At 40.1% G+C, this 24,946-nt stretch overlaps 1 protein-coding gene and 1 long non-coding RNA gene across 12 annotated transcripts; both read right to left on the bottom strand.

Annotated features, from left to right (window-relative positions):
* Positions 1-11,009: 11,009 nt before the first annotated feature.
* On the bottom strand, positions 11,010-13,047 carry LOC116258398 (uncharacterized). Its single transcript, XR_004173711.2, has 2 exons — positions 12,304-13,047; positions 11,010-12,181 (listed from the first exon to the last, which is right to left on the bottom strand). It is a non-coding gene; the product is annotated as an uncharacterized LOC116258398 (long non-coding RNA).
* Positions 13,048-15,982: 2,935 nt separating this feature from the next.
* On the bottom strand, positions 15,983-24,268 carry LOC116259150 (nudix hydrolase 7-like). Of its 11 annotated transcripts, none has more exons than XM_031636808.2 (10): positions 24,135-24,268; positions 23,033-23,073; positions 21,662-21,903; positions 19,682-19,747; positions 18,773-18,910; positions 18,005-18,082; positions 17,870-17,920; positions 17,733-17,767; positions 17,143-17,254; positions 15,983-16,342 (listed from the first exon to the last, which is right to left on the bottom strand). In XM_031636808.2, exons 3-10 carry the CDS (start codon positions 21,812-21,814, stop codon positions 16,157-16,159), a joined length of 819 nt encoding a protein of 272 aa, XP_031492668.1. In that variant the 5' UTR covers positions 21,815-21,903; positions 23,033-23,073; positions 24,135-24,268; the 3' UTR covers positions 15,983-16,156. The 11 variants fall into 11 exon arrangements, with proteins under 11 accessions (XP_031492668.1, XP_049935194.1, XP_031492673.1 ...); XM_050079237.1 differs by having other exon boundaries at positions 21,662-21,895; XM_031636813.2 differs by lacking the exon at positions 24,135-24,268 and adding an exon at positions 23,541-23,661 and having other exon boundaries at positions 21,662-21,895.
* Between the last annotated feature and the right edge of the window lie 678 nt (positions 24,269-24,946).

Genomic DNA, 24,946 nt, shown 5'->3' with positions numbered 1-24,946 from the left:
GCAATGGATATGAACCATTCACCCTCAAACAAAAGAAAAAAAAAAAAAACTTAAAAAGATAATCTCAAGGAGGTTGGTGCAATGAATAGGGTGGAGGCTAGTAGGCAGTCAGTCTTCATTTTAAAATATCAAGACATCAATTCTTTGTGCTAAAAAAGGAGGGACCATTGATGTACAAATTAAAACACGATGAAGGCGGTACGAAAAGCAGACCATGTATCTTAGAGGATGGAAAATTGAGTGGAAGGTTTAATTTTCTTTTGTATGGTAAAATAAAATACTCCTACTCACCCAGAAATTAAAACTTGGAAAGATGGATGAAGTTAACTCTTTATGAAATGCCTTAAGCTAGTCCAACGTGAAGTAATTAATTTTTTTCTGAAGGGAAAATGCCATGTTATACATGGCCCTAACAGCCCAAACGTAAGAAGCTTTTCTTTAAATATCTGGAGGACTGGGAATCGTCTGAGGTCTCAAAGAAAAGAAAGCGGCCTTAAATGCAAGTGACCTTGGCCCAATAAATGTCTTACTAAAACCCACTTTGATATATCACTATCTAAGAACACGAAGAAGAAGGCTCACTAAACCAAGGAGTTGGGCTTTAATCAAACCAAAAGTAGGCCTGACCTAGTCCATCAACCGCACCCACTTGTTGCTTAACTGATAAGAGAAATAAATAACAAAAGGTGATCGAGCTCACTAGACTCATGAGGTTCACAACTACATGTGGGGTCATGTAATTGGGACTCATCACATGGGGACTTTTCTAGACAAGATCGGGTTGATTGTTGTAGACATGAGCTACTTGGTCTAGGTTCGATGGCTACTATCTTTAACGAACCCAGTTGGTGACTCTTAAAGGAGACAAGTGGGTCTACGTTTCCCATGGTTATGCACATGGGTCTGTTCCCTTGCTCAAGTGCCATGGTTCCTTTTAGGTGTGCAAATGGACACCACAAGTGGGTCTCTATAATGTGAGCGAGAGGATGAGAAAATTGAAGGCCCATGGGTCAAAAATGATACGATCCATGGTACTGGTGGATTCCACAGGATCTGGGTTTGGAGAAACGAAAGTGGTCCGATCCAGTATTTAGCTTACATTTGCTGGTACTGGTTATTAAAAGAACTGTCAAACTTCACTCAAGCTTAATTGGCTCTAGCATGAGTTCCAGCTAAAATCGACACACCTTAATCTCTAGGTAGATGTTTTAGAAAACAATATTGTTGCTGCTTGTGATCCGGTTATGGTTTTTCCTGTGACAGACTTTGCTGGATCTGATCTGGGCAAGGTATCTGAACCATAAAATCCCCTCAGGCACCTAGTTAACTCACTGAAACCTGATCAAGGGCTCGAGGGGCGTAGCACAACTGGCGGGCAAGTGAAAGATTGGTCGTTAATTTGATTCTTGTGGACACTATTCTTTTAAGCTACAAACGGTAGATGCACGACACTTGTTGATGGGTATACCAGTGTCCACCTAGGTCCGAATCTGCCTAAGACCCTGAGAGCAGAGATAAAATAGTGCAAGCAACATGTTTTTCCCGTTATTTGTGAGATCATGATACACACACATATATATATATATTTGATCATTGCAAAAAGCTGTCGATATCCGTAAGCGTGTGCCTGCACACACACACACATGAGCATGGGCATAGGTCAGAATTAACCAGTCCGTATCCGCGGCACTCTTGAATTTCTCAATCGAAATTTAGTCATAGTGGAATACTTTTGATGGAAAAATTATGACGTCGAGCAGAAAAGTGGTACTGGCTCCAATTATTGAGCAGGTATGATTTTTTCGGATTGGACTAAAGAAGTTTAGAGTCATTCGGATATCCAATCTGAATCCAAACCGTTTGGACCCATGACGAAAGCAATGATGTACATATTCGTATGTTAAAAAAATTAGCCGTCTACATTTATAGCAGGATGTTTTTTAAAATTTTATGATGGCAAAAAACCGTCGCAAATGGTGCGTTTCATTGGATAAAAACTGTGGCCAATCAACTACTGTCGTGGAATGCATCATTTAAAACAATTTTTAGTATCACAAAATATAAAAAAAACCATCTGACGATAGAGATTGGCCGGCGGATTTCAATCTTCGTATGTTCAGTACTGGTTTGATAGTTTCAGCAAAATTTTAAGTCTGGCAGGCTTGAAGATACAACTCAATCCATCACCAGATATTTGATGCTCTAGATTCCAAAGGGGTCCTTTGGAATCTATAAAAGCTTACAAATATTTGCAGTACCCCTGAAATAATCTGTGTTGTCATCAAATTTGACCATGTATTTGGACTTCTATGTTGTCCATCTGAAATCGATCAAAAAATTGTGGATTTTAATGGCGGATTTCTGTGTCTCTGAACTGAAATAGCCTTTTTTAGATCAGAAAATTGTGGCATTTTCATGGCTGCCCAATTCTTAAACGACTCGCAGCCCTTGTGCATCTTTTTTGTTGTGCAGATTCAAGGGATCATCCACTCCCACCATGTGGATCACAAGGTTGAATTTCATGGGAGCGGTAACCAGTAATATATATTTTAGCACTTGCTTGGTCAAGTGGGTTACTGTTTCATGAATTTGCAGCATAAATTAGAGGTAAATTTATATAATTATGTGCCGTGTTACAATGAATCTGACTCAAAAAACCGATTTTAAAATTTATATAACTATATGCGGAGTCATAGTGTTTCATGAATCTGACTAGAAGAACTTACACCAAATTATATAACTATATGTTGTGTTAGAGCAACAAATCGGACTCAAAAAACCTACCCCAATCTTGAATCTGCCACATAAAGCCGGTGCAAATTCATAAAACTATGTGCTATGTCACACTGTTTCATGAATCTCTTAAAAAAAAAACATTTTCCGATCTTACTATTGCCGATTGACCTGTAAGATGCATCTACCTGCGTGATCAGGCAGTAAGAGGGAGGTGTGGTTCTGTGAATCGTGTAAGTTGAAACTTTGGCTCATGTCCCAATGCTGCGCGAGCTTTCTCATGGCGTTGTTTGTTTGAGTATCTGAAGTTTCATCGACAAAAAAGTGAAGGGCACCCAAGCGTGTTACGTCGAGAGTCAATATTCCGGTAGTGTGTTTAATCACAAACGTGAAGGAAACCACGTGGTTTTCCTCATCGTCAAAAGAAAAACACAGCATCTTCGATGGAATTCAACATCTGATTGCTCAGTTTTGATTCATATATCAGAGTTTATCTCTGAATCAAGGGAGCCCGCGTCGGTTCTTGCTCGTTACATGGACAACCATGGTTCAACTCTTCACAGAGGCCGAAACATCTGTAGGCCTTGGAACGAGGCACTGGGACAGGCTTTTCCGACCATTTATACGGGCGACCCATGTGCCGTTTATTGGTGTAATAAATCAAAAGAAGAGTTTCATCTTATTTATAGTTACTGTTGAGTGATGTAAAGCAATCTATGTTCATCAGCAGAAAAAACAAAGAAATTAATGAATTCCGAGTTTCAAGAAACACTTGAAGATGAATTGAAGGAGGAAAGATGTGTGAACAAAACTGTATAATTCTTTAATTTCCTTTCACAATACAAAGACTTATACAGGGGGGTTTATAATCTTTCTCCAGAAGATGAAAGATCTCGCTATGGAGGGGATTCCCGCCGACTCCTTCACATCTCCGCAGGACTTCCATTTTCATCAGAAGAAGGGGATTTGAAGGTACAGAAAAGTTAGCCTCGCGAATCCCGACATACAGAAGATGAAGGTCTTCAGCACAGGGTGATCTTTCTCGACTTCTAGAAATTGTGAGCAAATGGTGGGATTCTAAATCCTGATTCCATTTCATCTTACGAGAAGGCAATTCCACAAACGCCAACATCACATTCACCAAGATAACCAGACTGTTGCAGGAAAGATCGAATGACGCCATTGATTGCTTTGCCAAAAAGAAATTCTTCCAACCCGTCTGATTTACAATAGCAGGTGTCGATCTTGAATGCCACATTCGACGAAGTCCATCAACTTCTTGGGGTGCTTCACTGGAAAGAATACATCAATTTCTGACCACCAATTATGTGGTCAAGAGGGATTGGGGAACCGAGTACCCTGGTAACAGGAAGATGATCTTGGTGCCGACCGAGCCATTTTTGGTTTGAGGGGAAGCAAGCATCTGGGGGCAAGCCAATGCTCTGGTTGTTCCAAGAGAACTCCATGGCCATGAAGAGGAAGAGGAGAAAGAAGACGAGGGGAACCGCTAGGCAGAGTCCCTCAAAGCTAGCTAAGCTTTCCATTTGTAAGACAAGAAGGCAGAAGGTGCTGGTGGTTGCAATTAGTAGTGGGTGGAGGCGATGGCCGGAGAAGGCTGTGGGATTAATTCCGGAGCTTCTGCTGTTTATATAGGCAAGGATGACGATCATTCCGACCTCAAGAATCGTGGATATGGACTTCCCAATTGCTTGCCATCTAGTGAGCTTCACAATTTCGTGAAGTCGGTCGTCTCGTTTTTTTTCAAGATTCACATTGTTCTCTTAAGCATCGTGTCAAAAGCCACGAGAAAGAAGGCAAAAAAAAAAAAAAAAAAAAAAAAAAAAAACACAAAACGAATGGCATAGAATGGCTACCGCCAGTTGCTTTCATTCAAGCTAGAAATTGACTTAATGAGAAGCCGCCCCATTAGTAGTTTTTTTTTTTTTTTTTGCCGAAATATATTAATATCTCAGTTATACACTTTTAATTCAAAGGGCTTTTCTTGTCCTCCCCTGTTGCATACAGTCTCTAATTAAGAACAACTTTTTTGTGAAAAAAAAAAGACTTCTGCTAACGTCGGAAACCGCTTTATTCTTTATATATATATATATATATTAGATCACTAAGTCCTTTACTGATGTCAGCCGGAAGATAGTCTTATGGACCACTCAGAGTCTTATCGATCAAGCGCTCAAAGTGGTCCGGTCCACTCAGCTAAGACTACTTGCACCTTCGTCGACGGAAACAGTGAAGAAGAATAAATACGAAAAGGTGGATGCCATGTGAGGCAACTGGCAAGCGGGGCTGTCCAACCGACGCTTACTGTCTGTGGGCATGAATATCAATGTAGATGACACTTAGACTCAGTCCTTCGCAGGTCGCAAATAATGTTTTCACTTGTTCCAGACAAGATTTAACAGAAGAAGAGAAGAGATGAATATAACCGGTAGTAGGGAAGCATGTACTTGACATAGACAAGGCATGTAGATCTCTACTTGTCGTGGCCTGAGCATGTTAAGTGGGGACTCTCTAATTTTTAGAATGCTGGGGGATGGAAGCCTTTTCCTAAGCAATTCATGGATCTTGCTTGGCAAGTGGCTCGCTATGTTCATTGACATGAACTCAATTGTTGATCTTCCCTTCCCTTTTCCATGTGCATGATGGCCTTTTCTGGTGGAGAGTTACATGTACATGGCTCTACTATGAAAATGCTGGAGAGTTCAATTACAGCAAGGAGCTATGGAGGCCCAGCTAATATGTATGATAAACTGTGCTCTGCAAGCAGTAGATGCTGTCTGGATACTAAGGGTTAGGACTCAAAGAAGACCAAAATAAGATCGAGTTTGGACCGAGCCTACTTTCACCTGTCTAGAATGAACCATGCCCTGGTCTTGTGCTTTTACATTGAATTTCTCTCCGACCCATTGCCACAGATATCGTGATATTAACGAAAAAAATAACACAAGTTGAATGAAAAAGCCAGAAAACATGAATATATATATATATATATATATGTATATATATTGCGTTTATTTTTTCCCTTTTTTTACATCAATGAAATTCAAATTTAAACTTAAATAAAGTTATTTAACAATCATTTTTATCATCATCATAACATTATTGTTACATGAGTGGACTGTGTAGTACATAAGCAACAGAGACATGATTGTGACAAGCCATGTGGCCACCAGTAGGTACCCAGACTCGGGCCTGGGCTATCGAACCGGCCCAATTGGCCTCGATATTTTTTTTTAAAATATTTATTTTATTAATATATATATATAATATTTTATTATGATTAATCATATTTATATATTATTTTAAATTAAAAAATATATTTTTTTAATTTAATGGGCTCCAGGATGGAGCTCCGATTTTAATAGTTGGGCCGAGCCATGCCCAAACTTACTTTTATTGGGAGAGCATTCCTTTCTCCATTCTAAGGAACTCAGAAAAGGTCTCCTCTTGAACCGATATTTGTCAATCTTGATGTAAAATTATATGCAATAGGTTTTACAAGTTGCTACCAAACCCAATTATTAATACACAATAGTGTTCTATACATATAGAGAGAAACTAGTACTTTGACTACTCAGTTTGAATGGCAGACTGAATTCACAACAAGAGTCAGGCATTTTCATTTTCTTCAACTCCAGTTGAATGGCAAAGACCCTCTGCCCAGTAGAAAGCCAAAGTTCTCACTCAACTCCGAGTGAATGGTAGGGGTCCTACTTTCTGTGTCGGTTTTTTTTAACTCACTTTTGCTTACAAAGTCTAAGCGGACAGTCTTGATGAAGTCATGCAGCATGTGAGATTTTAAACATTTTCCAATATTTTTAGTTTTATGATCAGTTGAGGAGTGTTCTTTTTGTGGCTTTCCTACAAGAGATATATATTGCTGGTGTGGCTAATCTTTGTGGGGACAATGCTAAAGTTCAATGCGATAAGAGCCTACTTCATGCATAAGATCAATAAATTTTTGAACAAACAAACACACATATTCATTATCTACATTATTTATTTTTCAAATGATGAATTATTAAACAAAAAAATATTAGAATAAATGAAAACAGAAACAATAACTTTACTATGTCCTACTCCCACGCTTATGTCCGGTTCCAAGTGTGTAGTATCAGCTAGGCATAAATTACCATTTTGGGGCCACCCACTTTTGGGGATAGGAGGTGCATGTAGGGTGCGCATCGGGCCTGGCCCCGGCTCGGCCCGATAGCCCGGGTCTCGGCCTGGGCCTGGCCTGGGCCTGGCCTGGCCCAATCCATTTAAAATTAAAAAATAAAATTTTTAATTAAATTTTTTATATAAGACAAAAAATTTTTCTAAAATATATGATGTCGAAACCTTTGCTTATAGCCGATGTGGTGGCTGTACAAAAGATCTTAGGTTCTTTGATGTTGCTTAGAGATTGTCTTTGGTTTCTGTTTATTTTTTTTAATTTGTACCCAAAATTTCATTCAAAAGTAAGCATCTAAACAAAATGATCCAGATCTAGCAGCCGGATCCAGGTCCAATCCAGATAGGTGCGGTTGATCCCGAATGCCGGTAAACGCAGGAAAGAAAGAATAATAATTGAGGAAGAAGGAACCCAAAGATTTCACTAATCCAAATCATGCAAAAACGTGAAGTCAAAAATGATGTATTCGCTTATGTCAGACGAATTTTGTCTTTAAAAGAGAAAGCATGAATATGATGATGTGACTACCAGAGACATGGCCTTGACAAGCCATGTGGATTTGAACTTAGAAAGCTGGAGATCTTTTCGGAAGCAATTCATGGCTCTCGCTTGGTGATCGTGTCAAGTTGAAGACTTTGGGTTCATCTCTCAAAGCTGCGGAATATTTGGAAAAGGACATGGTAAAGTGAAGCTACATTATCATCGAACGTCAAGAAAGAAACCGCGTGGTTCTTCTCCTCATCATCAAAAGAAAAACTCAGCATCTTCAATGGAATTCAACATTTGTTTGCTTTAGTTTTGATTCATGTAACAGAATTTTATTCTTCTTTGAACTCAAGGGAGCCCACATCGGCTCTTGCTCGTTATGTGGACAGCCATGTTTAACTCTTTACAGAAGCAGAAGCATCGAGGCACTCGACAGTAATTTATGTTTGTCTGCAGAAAAAAGAAAACAAGTTCATGAATTCCGAGTCTCGAGAAAGAGCTGAAGAGGAATTGAGGGAGTGAAGATGTGCGAGCAAAACTGTATAATTCTTTATTTCCCTTCACAATATAAAACATTCGTACAGGGGGATTTGCTGGTTTGTAATCTTTCTGCAGAAGATGAAATATCTCGCCATCGGCAAACACGGGACATCAGGAGTGGACTCCCGACTCTATCACATGTCCGCTTGACTTCCATTTTCATCAGAAGCAGGGGATTTGAAGATGCAGAAAGTTGGCCTCGCGAATCCTGACATACAGCAGATGAAGGTCCTCAGAAAACGATCTTTCTCGACTTTTAGGAATTGTGAGCAAATGATGGGACTCTAAATCCTGATTCCTTATCATCTTAAAAGAGGGCAAGTCCACAAATCCCATCATCGCGTTCACCAAGGTAACCAGAGTATTGCAAGAAAGATTGAATGACGCCATTAATTCCTCTGCCAAAGAGAAATTTTTCCAACTGACATGTGATTTACAATAACAGGCGTCGATCCTGAATGTCAGAAGTCCATCAACTTGAGGTGGGGCGCTTCACTGGAAGGAAAACATCAATTTCTTGCCACCAATTATGTGTTCAAGAGGGATTGGGGATCCAAGTACCCTGGTAACAGGAAGATGATCTTGGTGCCTGACGAGCCATTTTTGGTTTGAAGGGAAGCAAGCATCTGGGGGCAAGCCAATGCTCTGGTTGTTCCAAGAGAACTCCACCGCCATGAAGAGGAAGAGGAGAACGAAGACGAGGGGAACCGCTACGCAGAGTCCCTCAAAGCTAGCTAAGCTTTCCATTTCTTTAAGACAGCGGAAGATGCTGGTTGCAACTAGTTCTGGAGGGAGGAGATGGCCGGAGAAGGCTGTGGAATTAATTCTGGAGCTTCTTCTGTTTATATAGGCAGGATCATGATCATTCTGGCTGCAAGACTTCTGCGATGCATTGATTTCGACAATTTCGTCAAGTGGGTGTGCCTTCCTTGACGCGAACAGTCAAGAAGAATAAATACCAAAAGGCGGATGCCATGTGAGGCAAGTGGAGTTGTGCAACAGAGGCTTATTGTCATGAATATCAATGGTGAAAGGACAATGGAGATGGCGGCACTTGAAGAGTCAGTCCATGGCAAGTGGCCCTTGAGCCAATTTGAATATTACATCAGCCTTCGTTCTCTCCCCCTTGGGCATGTTGGTGCTTTAGTTTTTGGTGCAAAGAGCTGCACCACAAGTGGGTCACAGGGCATGGTCTGGCTTTTGCACCAGGGGTGGAGGCAGGTGTGGGCACTTGCCCACAGAAAGCCACAAAAAATGTTTATTTTTATGTTCACATTTTAGGGTAACTTTTTTCATTTACATGTTTATGTCTTTTAAAAATTCAAAATTTATTACTAGTGCTTTTTAGTCACAAATTTCTGACTTGGCCCATGTTCTGCACCTTCTAGTGGTCAACTAGGCTTGATTAACAAATACATGCATGAAACCTTCCATTATATTATAAAAAAAAAAAAAAACCTTGAGCCCCATTCTGGTTCACGGGTATGAATCCCCAATTTACTACAAAAGTTTGGCTGAATGGGTTTTCTACAGATGTAGGAATATCAGGACTGAGACTAGCCGTTTAGTAATATGTCGAAAGAGGCCATTTTTGCTGTAATGCTGCAAAACTCAAACGAAATGCTTACTGAAAGGCAATTCTGAGGTTATATATATATATATATATATATGTATATACAATCACAAGTGAAATCCAGTACAGATATGAATGAACCAATTAAATATTAGGCCACAAGCGAAACAATATAAGCAGTACATCACGGAAATGGTAGATCACGTCAGATGCAAAAAACCAACTTCAAAAAATAAAAGCCGCATGAAGTTTCAGAGTAGTCATCTATTTCTTGTATGATTAAATTCGAGTAGATAAATGGAAGGAGATCCAACACCCAAGTGATCATCTCTCCATTCCCTCATCCCTTTTAGAGTCAAAAACTGCTTTCGTCAATGATAAACAAAACTCAGTTATATGAATCAAAACTGTAAAACTCAGTCATATGAATCAAAACTAAACAATCAGATGTTGAATTCCATTGAAGATGCTGAGTTTTTCTTTTGATGACGAGGAAAACCACGCGGTTTCTTCCTTGACGTTTGATGATAATGGTGTCACACGTTACCATGTCCATTTCCAAACGTTGCTCAGCTTTGAGACATGACACAAAGTCTTCAATTTGACACGATTGCCAAGCGAGACCCATGAAAAGATCTCCAGCTTTCTAAATCTTTAAGCCAAGTAAATCCACATGCCTTGTCAACGCCATGTCTCTATTAGTCACATCATGTCTTCACTTTTTAGAGACAAAATTCGCCTGTCATAAGCGAGCGAATACATCAGTTTTTTTACATGACTTGGGTTAGTAAAATCTTTGCCTACTTAACGAAGCTGCTGCACCAATTAACTATGGAGGAAGAGGGTATTGGATAAGGTTTGTGGAATTCTGGAGCTTCTTCTGTTCACACAGTAGGCAAAGATTTTACTAACCCAAGTCATGTAAAAAAACTGATGTATTCGCTCGCTTATGTCAGGCGAATTTTGTCTCTAAAAAGTGAGGACATGATGTGACTAATAGCGTTGACAAGGCATGTGGATTTACTTGGCTTAAAGATTTAGAAAGCTGGAGATCTTTTCATGGGTCTCGCTTGGCAGTCGTGTCAAATTGAAGACTTTGTGTCATGTCTCAAAGCTGAGCAACGTTTGGAAATGGACATGGTAACGTGTGACACCATTATCATCAAACGTCAAGGAAGAAACCGCGTGGTTTTCCTCATCATCAAAAGAAAAACTCAGCATCTTCAATGGAATTCAACATCTGATTGTTTAGTTTTGATTCATATGACTGAGTTTTACAGTTTTGATTCATATAACTGAGTTTTGTTTATCATTGAATCAAGGGAGCCCGCATCGGTTCTTGCTTGTTATATGGAACAGCCATGGTTTAACTATTCACAGAGGCCGATGCATTGAGGCACTCTACATCAGCAGAAAAAGCAAGCAAGTTGATGAATTCCGAGTTTCAAGAAACTGTTCAAGACGAATTGAGGGAGGGAAGATGTGTGAGCAAAACTGTATAATTCTTTATTTCCGTTCACAATATGAAACCTTATACAGGTGGAATTGTAATCTTTCTGCAGAAGATGAAATATCACGCCATCGCCAAACACAGGACATGAGGAGTGGATCTCCCGACTATCCCATCTCCGCATGACTTTCACCGTCATCAGAAGCAGGGGATTTGAAGATGCAAGAAAGTCGGCCTCGCAAATCACAACGTACAGCAGATGAAGGTCGCCTCCCAGGGTGATCTTTCTCGACTGCTAGGAATTGTGAGCAATGATGGGATTCTAAATCCTGATTTCTTTTCAATCTTAAAAGAGGGCAAGTCCACAAATCCCAACATCACGATAACCAGCCTGTTGCTGGAAAGATCAAATGACGCCATTAATTCCATTGCCCGAAAGAACATGTCTCGCAACCTGTGAGTGATTTATCTTGACTGTCAGATTCGTGAAAAGTCCATCAGCTTGAGGACGTCAACAGTTCTTGGGGTCTTCACTGGAAAGAATACATGAATTTCTGGCCGCCAATTACGTGGTCAGGAGGGATTGGGGATCCGAGTCCCCTGGCAACAGGAGGATGATGAACTTGGTGCCTATCAAGCCATTTTTGGCTTGAAGGGAAGCAAGCATCTGGGGGCAGGCCAATGCTCCGGTTGTTCCAAGAGAACTCCACCGCCATAAAGAGGAAGAAGAGAAAGAAGACAAGGGGAACCGCCAGGCAGAGTCCCTCAAAGCTGGCTAAGCTTTCCATTGCTTTAAGAGGGCACAAGGTGCTGGTACCAGCTAGTTCAGGAGGGAGGCGGTGGCCGGAGAAGGTTGTGGAATGAATTTTGGAGCTTCTTCTGTTTATATAGGCAGGATCGTGGTCATTGTGGCGACTTCCCAATTGCGATGCATTGATTTCGACAATTTCGTCAAGTGGGTGTGCGTTCCTTGACAAGAACAGTCAAGAAGAATAAATACCAAAAGGTGGATGCCATGTGAGGCAAGTGGAGTTGTGCAACCAAATATCAATGGTGAAAGGTCCATGGCAAGTGGCCCTCTAGCCAATTTGAATATTACATCAGCCTTCGTTCTCTCCCCCCTGGGCATGTTAGTGATTTTGTTTTTGGTGCAAAGAACTGCACTCAAGTGGGTCACAGGGCGTTGCTGAAAACCAGTGGCCGCTCTCTGAAGGAAGAAAACTAATCTTAATTGTTCATGAACATAGGAAAAAGAAACAGATCGATGAATGGAATTCGACTTCCGAGAACTTGGAAGAAAGCATTGAAGACGAATCTGTGACTGCATACCTCTTGATTTCCATTTACAGACAAAACCTTATCCAGGGATTCGTAATCCTTTGTTACAGAAGATGGAAATCTTGCCACCGGCATGAAGACTGGAACCTCCCGACTCTCACCTCTCCGCATGCTTTCCGTTTTCATTTGAGGACATCAAAAAGTTGGCCTCACTTCTTCTCGCGCCAATCCAGGCAAACAGCAGACCAAAGGCTTCATGTCAAGGTGGATCTCTCTGGCTGTAATTCTAAGAATCCTGACCAAACGATGGGATTTATGGGATTTTGAACCCTGATTCCTTTCATCTAAGAGTGGGCAAGTCCACAAATCCCAAAATCACATTCACCAATATAACTTGAAATTCGGAAACCGATGAACACCATTAATTCCTCTGCCCAAAAAGCCAATTTGATTCGCTTAAGCCCTTGTGGCTAGCTTTATGGTCCCCATGGAGCTAAATCCAATCATGAGCATGTTATCATTTTTGTTTCAGGTGCATAGAACAGCAGAACAAGTGGGTCAATTGGCATGCAGGACCATGTGATGTGCACCTTCCAGTTGTTGTCCAGTGGGCTTGCCTTAACAAACACATGCATCAAACCCTCCATTGACAAAAGCATTGAGGTCCAAGCAGGTTCATCGATAAGAATTGATGAATTTCAAAAACTACGCTTATAGCCGAAGAAGTGGCTATAGAAAGATCTGAAGTACTTTGATGTTGTTTAGAGATGTCTTTGCTTTTGTTGTTTGATTTGGACCCAAGACTTCAATAAAAAAGTATGTGTTGTTTGATTTGGTCCCAAGATTTCAATAAAAAAGTGTGCATCTAAACAAGAGGAGCCAGATCTAACAGCTGGATCCAGGTAAAAATCCAGACAAATGCAGTTCAATTCATATGCAGGTAAATGCAGCAAAGGAAGAAACAATACTTAAGGAGGGACCTCAAGATTTTACTAATCCGTAAAAAGCGTGCAGTAGAAAATGATGTATTCACTTATCTCAGACAAATTTTGACTGTAAAAGAGAAAACATGATGTGACTAGTAGAGACATGACATTGACAAGGCATGTGGATTTACATGTCAAGTAGGGCTCCCCTGTATTTAGGTTTACAAAGGTGGAGACCTTTTACGAAGTAATTCATGGATCTCCTTGGCAACTGGCCTGGTTGAGTTACGGACTTGAGCCCTCGTGATTGTTCACTTTTTCACGTGTACTGCTGCCTTTTTAGCTCACATTATACGAACCTGGAGAGATCCCACATGGGTCCTCAAACTCAAAGTGGGTCCGCATAGTTGGTTGGATTGGGAGCCGCATTACTTTTTCATTGGTTTTTCAGGATATTACTTTTTTAGACTGCAAACGATAGTAAGCATAACTCTCTTGACCCCTAACCCGTCACAAACTACTCGAGGGTGAGGCAAAGGAAAAGGGCTGCAGCCCTTCTTCGAGCAGCTTCTACTCTCCTGAAGGATAGTGTTATGAAGACAGGCCAAACCAAACATTTTGATTGCATTCCTTTTCAATTGCAGCAAAAGAATTTGCATGTTACTCTTAAGTGTTGTGACGCCACTTAAATGTATAATAAACTACTCTGTCTAAGTATTAGACCCCATCTTGGTACTAGGGCTTGGACGCAAACAAGGCTTGATTGAAGGCAGGTCTTGCTTTGAGGTAGTATTGGTACCGAATGTGAACCAAGTCTACCTGCACCTATCTGCAATGAAGCAAACCATGTCACACAAAGATTTACATTCGGTGGTTTTTTTTTATTGAGTTTCAGGGTTTAATTGTACTCTGACCTAATTTTAGAGCCTGGCTTCTATGGTATCACATAAACCGTAACGTTGCTGCTAGGTTTGAGTGTTGAAAGCATGTTGGCATGCATTTGATAGTCTTGATCAAAGATCTGAAGTGACTTGAGAACCACAAAGAATTAAAGATCCATGAATATGGGGTCCGCCCTTGGATCCACAGATTTGGAAAAGAGTCGTAGAAACATGATTTTGACAAAGGCATGTAGATCCATTTGACTTAAGCTAATCGCAGGAGCAGAGGTTGTCAACACGGGCCTTTGGATCTTGAACTAGGTGGAATCCAGATCCAAGTCCAGCCACCTGCGTTGCCTCCACTGGACCTGGGCCTTTGCCCCTAATATGAGTCCAGGACTCAGCTAACCAAGTGCACCTTTACTCTCCTCGGTGGGAAATCAGTATTAAAAGCCATCAGGCAATTGATGCCCTTCAACCAAAAGTTTCTGGATCCAACACTAGCTAATTGCCATGTGGGATCTCTTAAAATTCTTAGGGAGCGTTTGATCACTCTGGATATGAAATCAACGATCTATTGTATATTTGACATGGCATGCTTTTGCTGATATAGCAAAAGATTCGTGATAAAATCCATGGGTTATCAAGCTAAAGATTCTAGGCCAGACCTTAAGAACAACATTTGAAATCTTTATTTTACTTATTTACATTAAAAGAAGATCGGATTTAAGATTGCAGAGGGGGAGGGTCTAATCTTAAATAACGGTTCTCAAATCTTGAGGATCTTAAATCCCAGGCTATCAAACGCTCCCTTAGGAACTTGGAAAGCAATTCACGAGTCCGCACTTGCACAGGGACTTAAGCTCAAATCTTGATTGTTCACCGTACCCGTACTACTTGCACATGGGTCTATCAGTGTGAAACGGTTTTTATGTGCGTGGGGGGTTATTGTTGAGGGAGAGTTTCTTCTAGAACAGAACAGCGCATGCATGGATACAAGTGCTCGCAGTTCGCACACTCACACACAGAAAATTACCTGATTTCTCTTTAAGTCCTACTGTCATACGATTTTGTCTTTTGTATTTGGACAAACCCCACGTTACATATGCACAAAGAATGATCTTCTAATCAACCATAGAATCTTATATATACTACATTTTTGTGAGGCAAAATTGTTATGTCACTGTTACTTTATTAAAAGTTGAAGAAAAAAGTGTATGTGTTATAAATTGCTCATTTGATATTATATTTCGAGAAATAGTAAACAAGTTATGCAGATTACATGGGGGTTTGAGAGAGAGAGAGAGAGAGGGAGAGAGAGCCGGCAAAAAAGGTCTTAAAGTGCAACTGAGCCCGGGAAGCTGATTGATTTTGATGCGCATAGATTGGCCAACTTTTACCTTCATTAAACGCAGGGCATTAAGAGCAATCGATAGAGAAGCGTGGGATGGGCGAATGCCATGTGAGGGAAAGGGACTTTTGAGCGTTATCCTTCTCTATATTCGTGATCAGTGGTAAAGGTCAATGGAGATGGACATTAAGAGAGTCCATGGCAAGTGGCGCTTGGGCCAATTTGTTCCCTTCCCCTTCGGCATGCCATGTTTTTGTTTCTGGTGCAGAGAACAGCGCCATAAGTGGATCAACCAAGGGACCTAGTCTCAGCATTGGGGGAGCCAGAAATGGGAGGCTAGGTCCCTTGATTGCAACTGTTCTGCAGACAAATTGAACGCAGCTGCAGTAGCAAAAACGAAAAGAAACCGAGTTCCTCATGGAACAGCTCATCGCAGTGGCAACAACAATGAGGATACATGACAATAGAAGACAGCATCCCAGTCACTTGCAGTTTCAAAAGAAACCCTTTAGGTAGCATAAAACCGGCAACATTTCTCAAGACTTGCTTGTATCTTCTGTTTGAGCACCACCTTTATCCCAAATATGAATGCATTTTATGTTAAAGCATGCCACGACCATACCATCATGCAAGCACCATTCGTTTACGCTCCACAACATACAACATCAAGGAGCACAAGGACTGATTTAAAAACTGTATCATCTTGAAGAAAAAATTTGTCAACTACAGGGAGGACTGATCATGAATCAGTTTTCTGTGCTGTTGTTGAGGTAGAAGTTGTGTTTTTTGGTAGAGGAGCTGGACGAGGGACTGGTAACCCCAAATCCTCTGTAGCTGCTATTAGTCTTTGCCAGGACCATGTTAGCAACAATGTTCAAGGACTCGTGCTTCTGGACATAGGGTTGCGAAGCATATTCCTCAACTGGCATCCACTGAATAAAGCACGGAAATAGATCAAAGCCATCAGACATACAGCCCATCAGGTAATATGTTTGCAGTTGAAAGCAAAGTCTCAGGATAACCCAACAAACACCAAGAGCAACATAAATATTGGCCAGAGCCCTTCTTAGTATGATTTACACAGGGAAGAAAAATGTACAACTTATTCAGAAGAGAACGGTCAAACTGCCCAGGTAGAATAGATGTTATTCGAAAATGTGTCATTGTTGCAATGTTATATGGATAAGATGACATTTGGCATCAATTCTGCTTGCAATTTTCCTATCTGAAATGCAGGATGGATGTTCTCATCAGCACAGAACAACTAATAATATTTTAGTATTTTAAACAATGTGTTAAAAAATTACTAACGTAACACAACAATTATATGTATCAGTTGCCACATCCACATTCAGTGGAAGGCACCAGGTGCCTACAGCCAAAATGGCACCACTGGCTGGCTTGGTCCACCGACACTATCCTAACTAGGATCTAGTTCTGTCCTTAGGATAAGTACAGGAAAACTCTGCCATTTCATGTACTCATCAGAATCTAAATGCCATCTAAAGTCTGAATTCTAATTGAGATAAAACTGTAAACATATGGTCCCCCATTTGGAAAGCCAACTATAAGAGCCTTGAAACATAATGACTAACAATATTGGTGTTGTCATCTAACCCTTAATATTGATAGGTGCTTAAAAGGTCACGAAGGAACATTGCCCTGTTACGAGAAGTAAAAATAAGCTTTTCACACATACTTGAAAGTAACTATACCAATTGGTGGAATTTACCTGAGCATCTGCAATTTCAGAGTCTTGCTTCACGATAGCATATGTCTTGGGCTCCAACATACATACGAAGAAGAGATCAGACTTTTTGTTGAAATGGGCTTTGTGACTTTCTCTAAAAGTTGAAAAGGAGTGTCAAAAAAAGGAAACTGTACAGGATTACAAAACTGATTTAAGTACATGGCCCCCCTTCAATCCATGTCATCACTGAGTTACATATTCATGTTACACATTTTATATTCTGAACCAGATAAATCCTAACACTACACATATAATTATCATCTGGATAACTGTCTGATGACCAGAACCCATGTAAGAGATTATGACATGGAATATAAGGGATTATGAGAGAAATCATAGCAATATCTGTATTTTAATCTGCATGAAGACATCATGGCTGATACATCAGCACACTCTGGCCTATGCTGGTGAGAAAAGCATCACAGATGACATTCTAACGTGATGGAATTCCTCAGTTCGATGCACAGTCTGTATCTTTGACCTTAAATAGCATGATATGCTACATGGAATAAAACAGCTCAACTAAGACAGCTCAACTAAGATGCACATTTATAATCTAACATGCTTCATACCTGAATCCAAGAATTTCCACAAACTCAGCCTCAATCTGCAACAATTAAGAAAACACAGGAGTGTCCATACTGATTGAAATTACTGCAACAGATTGACCTATGTGAAAACTAAATTAGGCGAATTTTCAATAGTTTACCCCTGTTTCTTCCATCACTTCTCTTTTAGCCCCAGTAGATATATCCTCCCCCTACCAAACAATAACATTATAAAAAGGTTCCAAGTATGTGTCATCCTCCACAAAATAAACCTAAACTCCTAAAGAAATAGAGACCTCTTCAACAACACCAGTAGGAAGTTTCCAAACACCAGAACCCTTGAAATAGCCAGCCTTTTCTTGGACCACTAGAACCTAAAATCATGTAAAATTACAAACACAAGTCAGATGATTTGGCACAATAGTTTGCTCAAATTAGAGTGCCTTGTGATATGCAGCATAGGAGTTCGTAGGAAAGAATCATTAAAAAGGAGACACAATTTTTATACTTTTATTGCTTCCTTCCTTGGCAGGTAGGGAGGTATGTGTTCTACATTGAAGAGGACAGAAGCATAATTACTGTGAACAGGTACGTTCTACATTGTAAAACATAAAAGCATAAAGCCTGATTGGAAAGCATAAGCACTATTCATTATCATGGGAAAGCGTCTACTTTCCCACGTTAGTAATCAACTTCCAAACATGATATCTACTAATACCAAATCATTGGGAAAGTAGATGCTGTTCAAAGCCAAATAAGAAAGTTCTAGAATTGCATTTCCACAACATGTGACTTTCATTCCCATACAGCAGTTACTATTGCAGGCAACAAACTTATTTTGTTCATCTCATTTTGATTTATTGTCCTATGGTCTGCTTGCAAAACAACACACACACACACACAGAGAGAGAGAGAGAGAGAGAGAGAGAGAGAGAGAGGGAGAAAGAGAGAGAGCAACTCACAGGATTTGAGTTGTTATCGCTTACATATGAAATTTATTTTTACATGTAAAACAAAAACACAGTTCAAATTTGACCTAACAGAACAAAAACTAGACGCCATACCTCCTTTTTGTTGTTAATGACAACAGCGCCGATACCAAGTCGGTGTGTAGCATATATAGGCAGAACATTTGGAGTGTCAGGGAGCCACTTTACAAGCATTAAATAGGTGGGCTCTGCATGGTGGTACCGAAATCCTTCCTGTAAAACAACAGAAGAGTCGCTCAATCATCTCCTGAGTGTAATGTAGCCAAAACAGCAGTAGAAAGGGAATGATATATCTTTGACAGACAACATATATGAGTTATAATCCACACACTGAACCAGATAATACCAGTGCTTACAAGGAACTGGAATGATATCAAAAAAATCTTGGCAGTTGCCACCAAACTTGTTGGCAAATGAAAATTCTTTCAGTAGAATGTTTTACTGTTAGGAAGAAAATGTTTTGCATATGTACAATTTGAAATGACAAGAAAATCAGAAAGTTGTAAATAACTTTAACCATAACAAAATCATTTATTTAGTATGATGACACAAAGAAACTATATAATGGTCGAATTTCTTATCTTTCAAATTTGGCATACATTGCAAGTTATTGTTCTGTAAATCTATAAAAATTATCATGACATTTTTAAAAATATTTTCCACATTCATGAGAATGGACAAACTTGAATAGCCAGTTGCTGAAAGCCTTTTGCTTGAGAAGTTATAAGATTTCCTACATCAGTTTCAACATGGAAGTAGCAAATGAAAGAAATATACTGAAAGTCTTTGAAAAATATATGCTTAGGAAAGTAAGTTTTGTTCCCTGATCGTGAAAATCCATTACTTATGTTGCTAGCTCCATGAGCAAATGAAAACGAATAAAAGATGACTAACGGCTAGCTGCATTTTAGTTATGTCATAACAGTAAATAAGAATGCCTGGATGTTTAACTTATCGCTGAACCAATAAGGGAACAACACTAACCTCAATGGCTGCAGGAACAAGCTTCGCACAGTCGCATGGAATGTTAAGCCAGATTCCTTTCTTCCTCTGAAAACCAATAACGTTAGGGAACTCTTACAAATACATTATAAGCTGCAGGTCTACACAAACCTCAGTCTATTGCTACAATGGAAAAGCCCACTAACAAAATATTCAGGTACAAAGCTGCAACTTTCCAAAATTATATAAATGTGAAGTTTAAGGTTGCACTAAATGGTGAATCTCCTAATATCAATTTCAAGATTTAGCACCAAAAGAATATGTGAAGGAGGATGGGTAAGAAGGATCCTCTGGCACACAAGCCAATAAGCAAATGATGTCAACTGTTTTACCTTTTTTCCATTTCAAGCTTTGAAACACTCCAGAATTAAAACGTGTACCACCAAAAATTCAGTTAAATGCAGCCATCTAACATGGGTTTACCACGTCTAAACATATTGCCTGCTATAACATCTCCAAACAAATTGATGTATCCTGGTTAAACAGATCTATGTTTGGTTCTGCTACATCAGATTTACTCCTTTTTAAGTGGTATACGGTCGATCCCCAAATCATGTTATTGATCTACCCTTGGTCCCAAATGTCAGAGATATCACACCTGCAACACTAGATACCATTGAGTATATGCGCGACATTCATAGCCAGGTTAAATAAAACCTCAAAAAGCTATGAAACCTACAAGTCCTATGTTGATCAAGGTCGATGAGAAGGTAGTTTTGCAGTTGGTCGACTTGTCTGGGTCTACCTTTGTCCTGAATGATGTTCTGTTGGAACCTAAAACAAGCTAAGCCCAAAGAATATATGGTCCTTTTTAGATCCTTCGTTTGGCATATTTCGCTAGTCTTCAATCTCTCTGATCTATTTCTCTGCTCTAGTTACAATGATTTATGGGAGGTGACCTCTCTCCAACCAAGGGAGAATGATGCAGAGTGTGACCAGACCTGCTATGTGCCTGGATCTGGCTCCACGACTTGAGTCCCACATCAAAGCTCTAGTGCAGGTTATGAGGCCCCGACAGTTGAATCCACTATAGATTTAGAGCACAGTTGAGATGGAGCACCTCTATGTAGATCGTCAAAGCTGACGAAAGGGCAACGACGGCGTGGTTATAGTCCATCACCAGCTTGAACCACATTTTGGCTTGTAGTTTTGGATTGGATCCTGTTAGATCTAGATTACTTTGCTTGGGTCACAACCCAAGGTCATTCTCCTTTCCCTATATAAAAGGGCATGTGGACCTTCTTTTGGCGGTTGGTTGAATCATAAATGCAGCTTGTCCTCATGTTTTACATAACCTTTGATTCTCTTTAAAAACTCTTTTTTCTTGATTCAATATTGTAGTAGGCCTTCTTATTGTTGTAATTGGCAGGATTAGGAACTGTGACTTGCATCACTTAGTGAACCTATCCACGACAAATTGAAGAGACAACCAGAAGAAAAAGAAAATGGTTCTATCTGGCCAAGTGCATTGGCATAAACCCAAGCTTCCCCTTTCTCCACAAGACAATACAACCATGGGTTACAGGCTACATCATCCTGTCCTGACAGCCAATTTGTGAAGTCCAAAAGCCTTCCTCGCTAATCGAGCTAAGCAGTAACCAGAGCCCTCGGAAGAGCCCTGCCCAGAGTTGCTAATCGCATCACGCACTAGAGGATATCTCACATTAACAAGTAAAAAGTAAATCAACGAAAGCACCCTGCACTAGAGGATATCTCACTCGGAAGCGCCCTGCCCAGAACGCACGTCAAAAGGAAGCTTATCAATTAACGAAACCTATTATTCATTAACCAGAAAAAGGCAATGGCGAAAAACAAAAAGTAACTGAATCGTTACGATGGCCGATGGGATCAAACTGGAGAAGCCAAAAAGAACCATCAAAAAGAAGAAATGATGCATAATGGAGGACAAAACCAAGTAAGTTCTAAATACAGCAGTTGAAAGGGGGGAAAAAAAAAGAGCACCTGTTCCTTCCATTTGGTTAGCGATGCTCTAAGTTTTGCTACAAAAACACCAACATCGATCTGCTCCTTGATCGTAACAGTGACTCCATCATAGAGATCCTCCTCCCCAACTAGTACCTCAACCTCTTCCTGTGAGGTAGTTGGGACCGACATACTCGTATAATCCCAAGGAAAGCGCCTACCACTTTCACCCTTTCAGCAGCATAGCCACTCTAGTTGTCACGAGCTGACCGTCTGCGACACTAGCAGTCCCAAATAAATGTAGTATATTAGCGGCGGGAGAGAGGAAGAGGCTCACCTTTTGAATACTGCAATAATCACGAGCAAGTTTTCCACAGTTTTGCTTTCCGAAAATTGACACGAAAATATACCTTTCTTTGTGAAAACATAAAGTTTCTTCTAACACATGGTTTACTTAAATGCCAATAGTATTGCAGGCTTGCAGCGAAGGTCATGCCTTTATATAACTTAAAGAAAAAAACGAACGAACGAACAAACAAGAACTTCTAGCCAGTCACTGTTCGATTGAAATTTATACTGTCTGGAGACAACTGCAGTTTTGAAAAGTTCCCCCCTCCCGTTTGATTAGCGATGGGGATGCCAATATACAAATGTGAAGCTAACATGGTTATTTTGGATTAGATACAACATCAAGTGGGCCTTCCGCAGAAAGACTGCGTGGGGGTTAGGCCCCCCAACCTTTTATTCAAAACCAAAATGAAGGGAATGCACAAACAAAATGAGGAACCGCAACACACTCAAGCGGGCCTTGGGTTTTGACAAATGCATGGATGCATCATCTGATACACAGAAATTGACAAGGTTGCTTACCACTTGCAACTCCACGCCGGCGCAAGGCATCATATGTAAGAGGTGAGGATCATCCGGACCGAGATCTCAGTTGAAGATCTCATATCCTTGGGCTCCTGGTAAGACAAAATTAGACAGAATTCTTCAAGGATCTAAGGCTGTCATATAGTGCCTTCCAGTCGGACCGGGTATAAACCCATGACCAACATCAGATCCAGTTGGACTGCCTCACTGGTGACTGGCTTTGAGTCGCTAACCGGGTTGGATTTGGACAAACATAATCAAATTAGGGTGGGCACACGGGGTAACGGCTTATAAATTTTCAAACTGCGTACGAGCTATTGTGTGTGTGTGTGTGTGTGTGTTTTCCACCACCGCACCAGGCTTAAGCCACACTCTCCTCCTCCTCCTCTCTCTCTCTCTCTCTCTCTCTCTCTCTCTCTCTCTCTCACACACACACACACACGCATGCACACTATTTGCCCAACTGAAAGCGTGAAACATCTACAGCTTCTTTACAAATAAAGACCAAGAATCACTTCAAGAAGAAAAAATACGCACCTCACTCCTCCACTCCAAATGGAAATCTCTTTTGACCATTTCTACAAGCAACGATTTGAAATTCATAAATCTCTGTCTTAAAGACAAACCAGACTAGATCAGAAGCAATCAGGCGGTCCCTTAAAGGCTTCCAAAATTTAATGAAATGGGAAACAATTGAGAACCAAGACGGAACAACCACTTTTCTAAACACTTCAAAAACTTCAAAATGCAATTGAGGGCAGATGACAAGCAACGAAAAACAAGAAGAAAGAACCAATACTTTGAGGCAAATAGGGAAACTATTTGCTCAAAATTTCAACTGCGCATTACAGAACCATTTCCATCTGACGGAACTCATGGGCACAAACTGGAGTCCCACTAGAATTAGTAATACGGAGCACACAGAGATCGCCTCTGCACGACTGCAATCAAGAAAGCTGAACCTCGAACATGAACCAAAAGCATATTTCACTGAAGGAAAAAGAAACCCAGAAAATCGAATGGAAAAGAGAGAAAGAGAGAGTACCCTATTCGAAAATGCTGGCCGGAAGCAGCACGGAGTTAAAATCATCATCGAAACTTTTGCCGTTGAAACTTTAAAAGCGCGAAGTTTTGGCTTTTTTTACCTCCTCTTTCTTGTCACACTCGGACGCCTTCGGTGGTTAGTACACCCCTATTGTATAAATTTATAATAACTAAAATGTCGCCATTGAAGTAAAAAAAAGGAGAACTTTTGAAACGACAAAAGGAAAATTATAAAATATTAAAAAATTAAGCATATCTTCTTAAAAAAAATTAAAATGCTCCCCACCTTCGTTTTTCGTACATTTTTGTGAGAACATATTTGTTGCATGAGACTACTTTGGGGATTTAGGTTTGCTTTCATGAAACTAAACTTGTCAATTAGAATATTATACATTATCGTTTGCAGAATACAGAAATAACATTTGTAAGAATCAAACTATCTTCGGGCCCTCAATCCGGCTACACTACACTTCTTAAATACTAAAATTGAGACAATGAAAATGGTATATATGTATGAGGAAAAAAAAAACAGAAAATTTGACCTATCGAGCCATGAATAAGATCTGCATGAATCTCATTGACTGAATAAAAGTACCTGCTCACCAAATTGCAGAGAAAAAGAGGAGAACCAAAGAAGAGGAGGACGATGAAGGCTTCTCATACACAACCCGCGTCGCACAAACGACGACTTCTTCTTCCTTTACTTCCTCTTTTTCCTACCTTCTTATCTGCCTATTGAATGTGACTGAAAGTCTGAAGCGTATTGCCAATTTCAATATTTTGACGGAAAGTGACGACTCTTAAGCAGTCATGAAAATGTCATAGCGTTCGAGGGGAGCGTGAATGGTTGGAATTCATCGATCAATAAAACTAAAAAGATTCACGTTCCTCAAATACAGTGCTGAAAGAAAGAAAAGTAAAGATTAATCTGAATGGTTGGAATTAATCGATCAATGAAACTAAAAAGATTCACGTTCCTCACATACATACAGTGCTGAAAGAAAGAAAAGTAAAAGATTAATGTAAATTTGCCTCACACTTGGTACTACCTCGAGCTTTGATGTAAAGTGTTTGGATTGATGACTGAAATTTTACTGAATGCTTCATCAATTGGCTTTAGCTTCACGTTGTAGTTTATCTATTTTAAAACATTAGTTTATAGCTCTGATGAAAATATGGCACCATGATCTAGTGAATCTCAAGCCATCCGGCATCTAGCTTTGGTTCGTATAAAGAGAAAACCAAAGTCGTAATAAAATTTATGATGGTTTTTGAAAATGCTTCATATAGGACAAGTTTCAAGTCCTATCACGAACGTGGAGTAGTTTATATGTTCCATCAAGGCTTAGATATGTACTAAGTTTTTTTTTTAAGAATTTTCCTTTTCAAGGCCCACCTTTTGTAGTG

Source organism: Nymphaea colorata, chromosome 8 (genome assembly GCF_008831285.2).
Source record: "Nymphaea colorata isolate Beijing-Zhang1983 chromosome 8, ASM883128v2, whole genome shotgun sequence".
Classification (NCBI taxonomy): domain Eukaryota; kingdom Viridiplantae; phylum Streptophyta; class Magnoliopsida; order Nymphaeales; family Nymphaeaceae; genus Nymphaea; species Nymphaea colorata.
This window is presented reverse-complemented; position numbering and strand designations above follow the sequence as displayed.

Coding starts and splice junctions, on each gene's coding strand:
- LOC116259150 (XM_031636808.2), bottom strand. CDS start 21,814: ATGTCGGTCCCAACTACCTCACAGGAAGAGGTTGAGGTACTAGTTGGG. Junction 19,748..21,661: donor TAACCAAATGGAAGGAACAG/GTGCTCTTTTTT, acceptor ATTGGTTTTCAG/AGGAAGAAAGGAATCTGGCT. Junction 16,343..17,142: donor CTGAAATTGCAGATGCTCAG/GTAAATTCCACC, acceptor TGCTTTATTCAG/TGGATGCCAGTTGAGGAATA.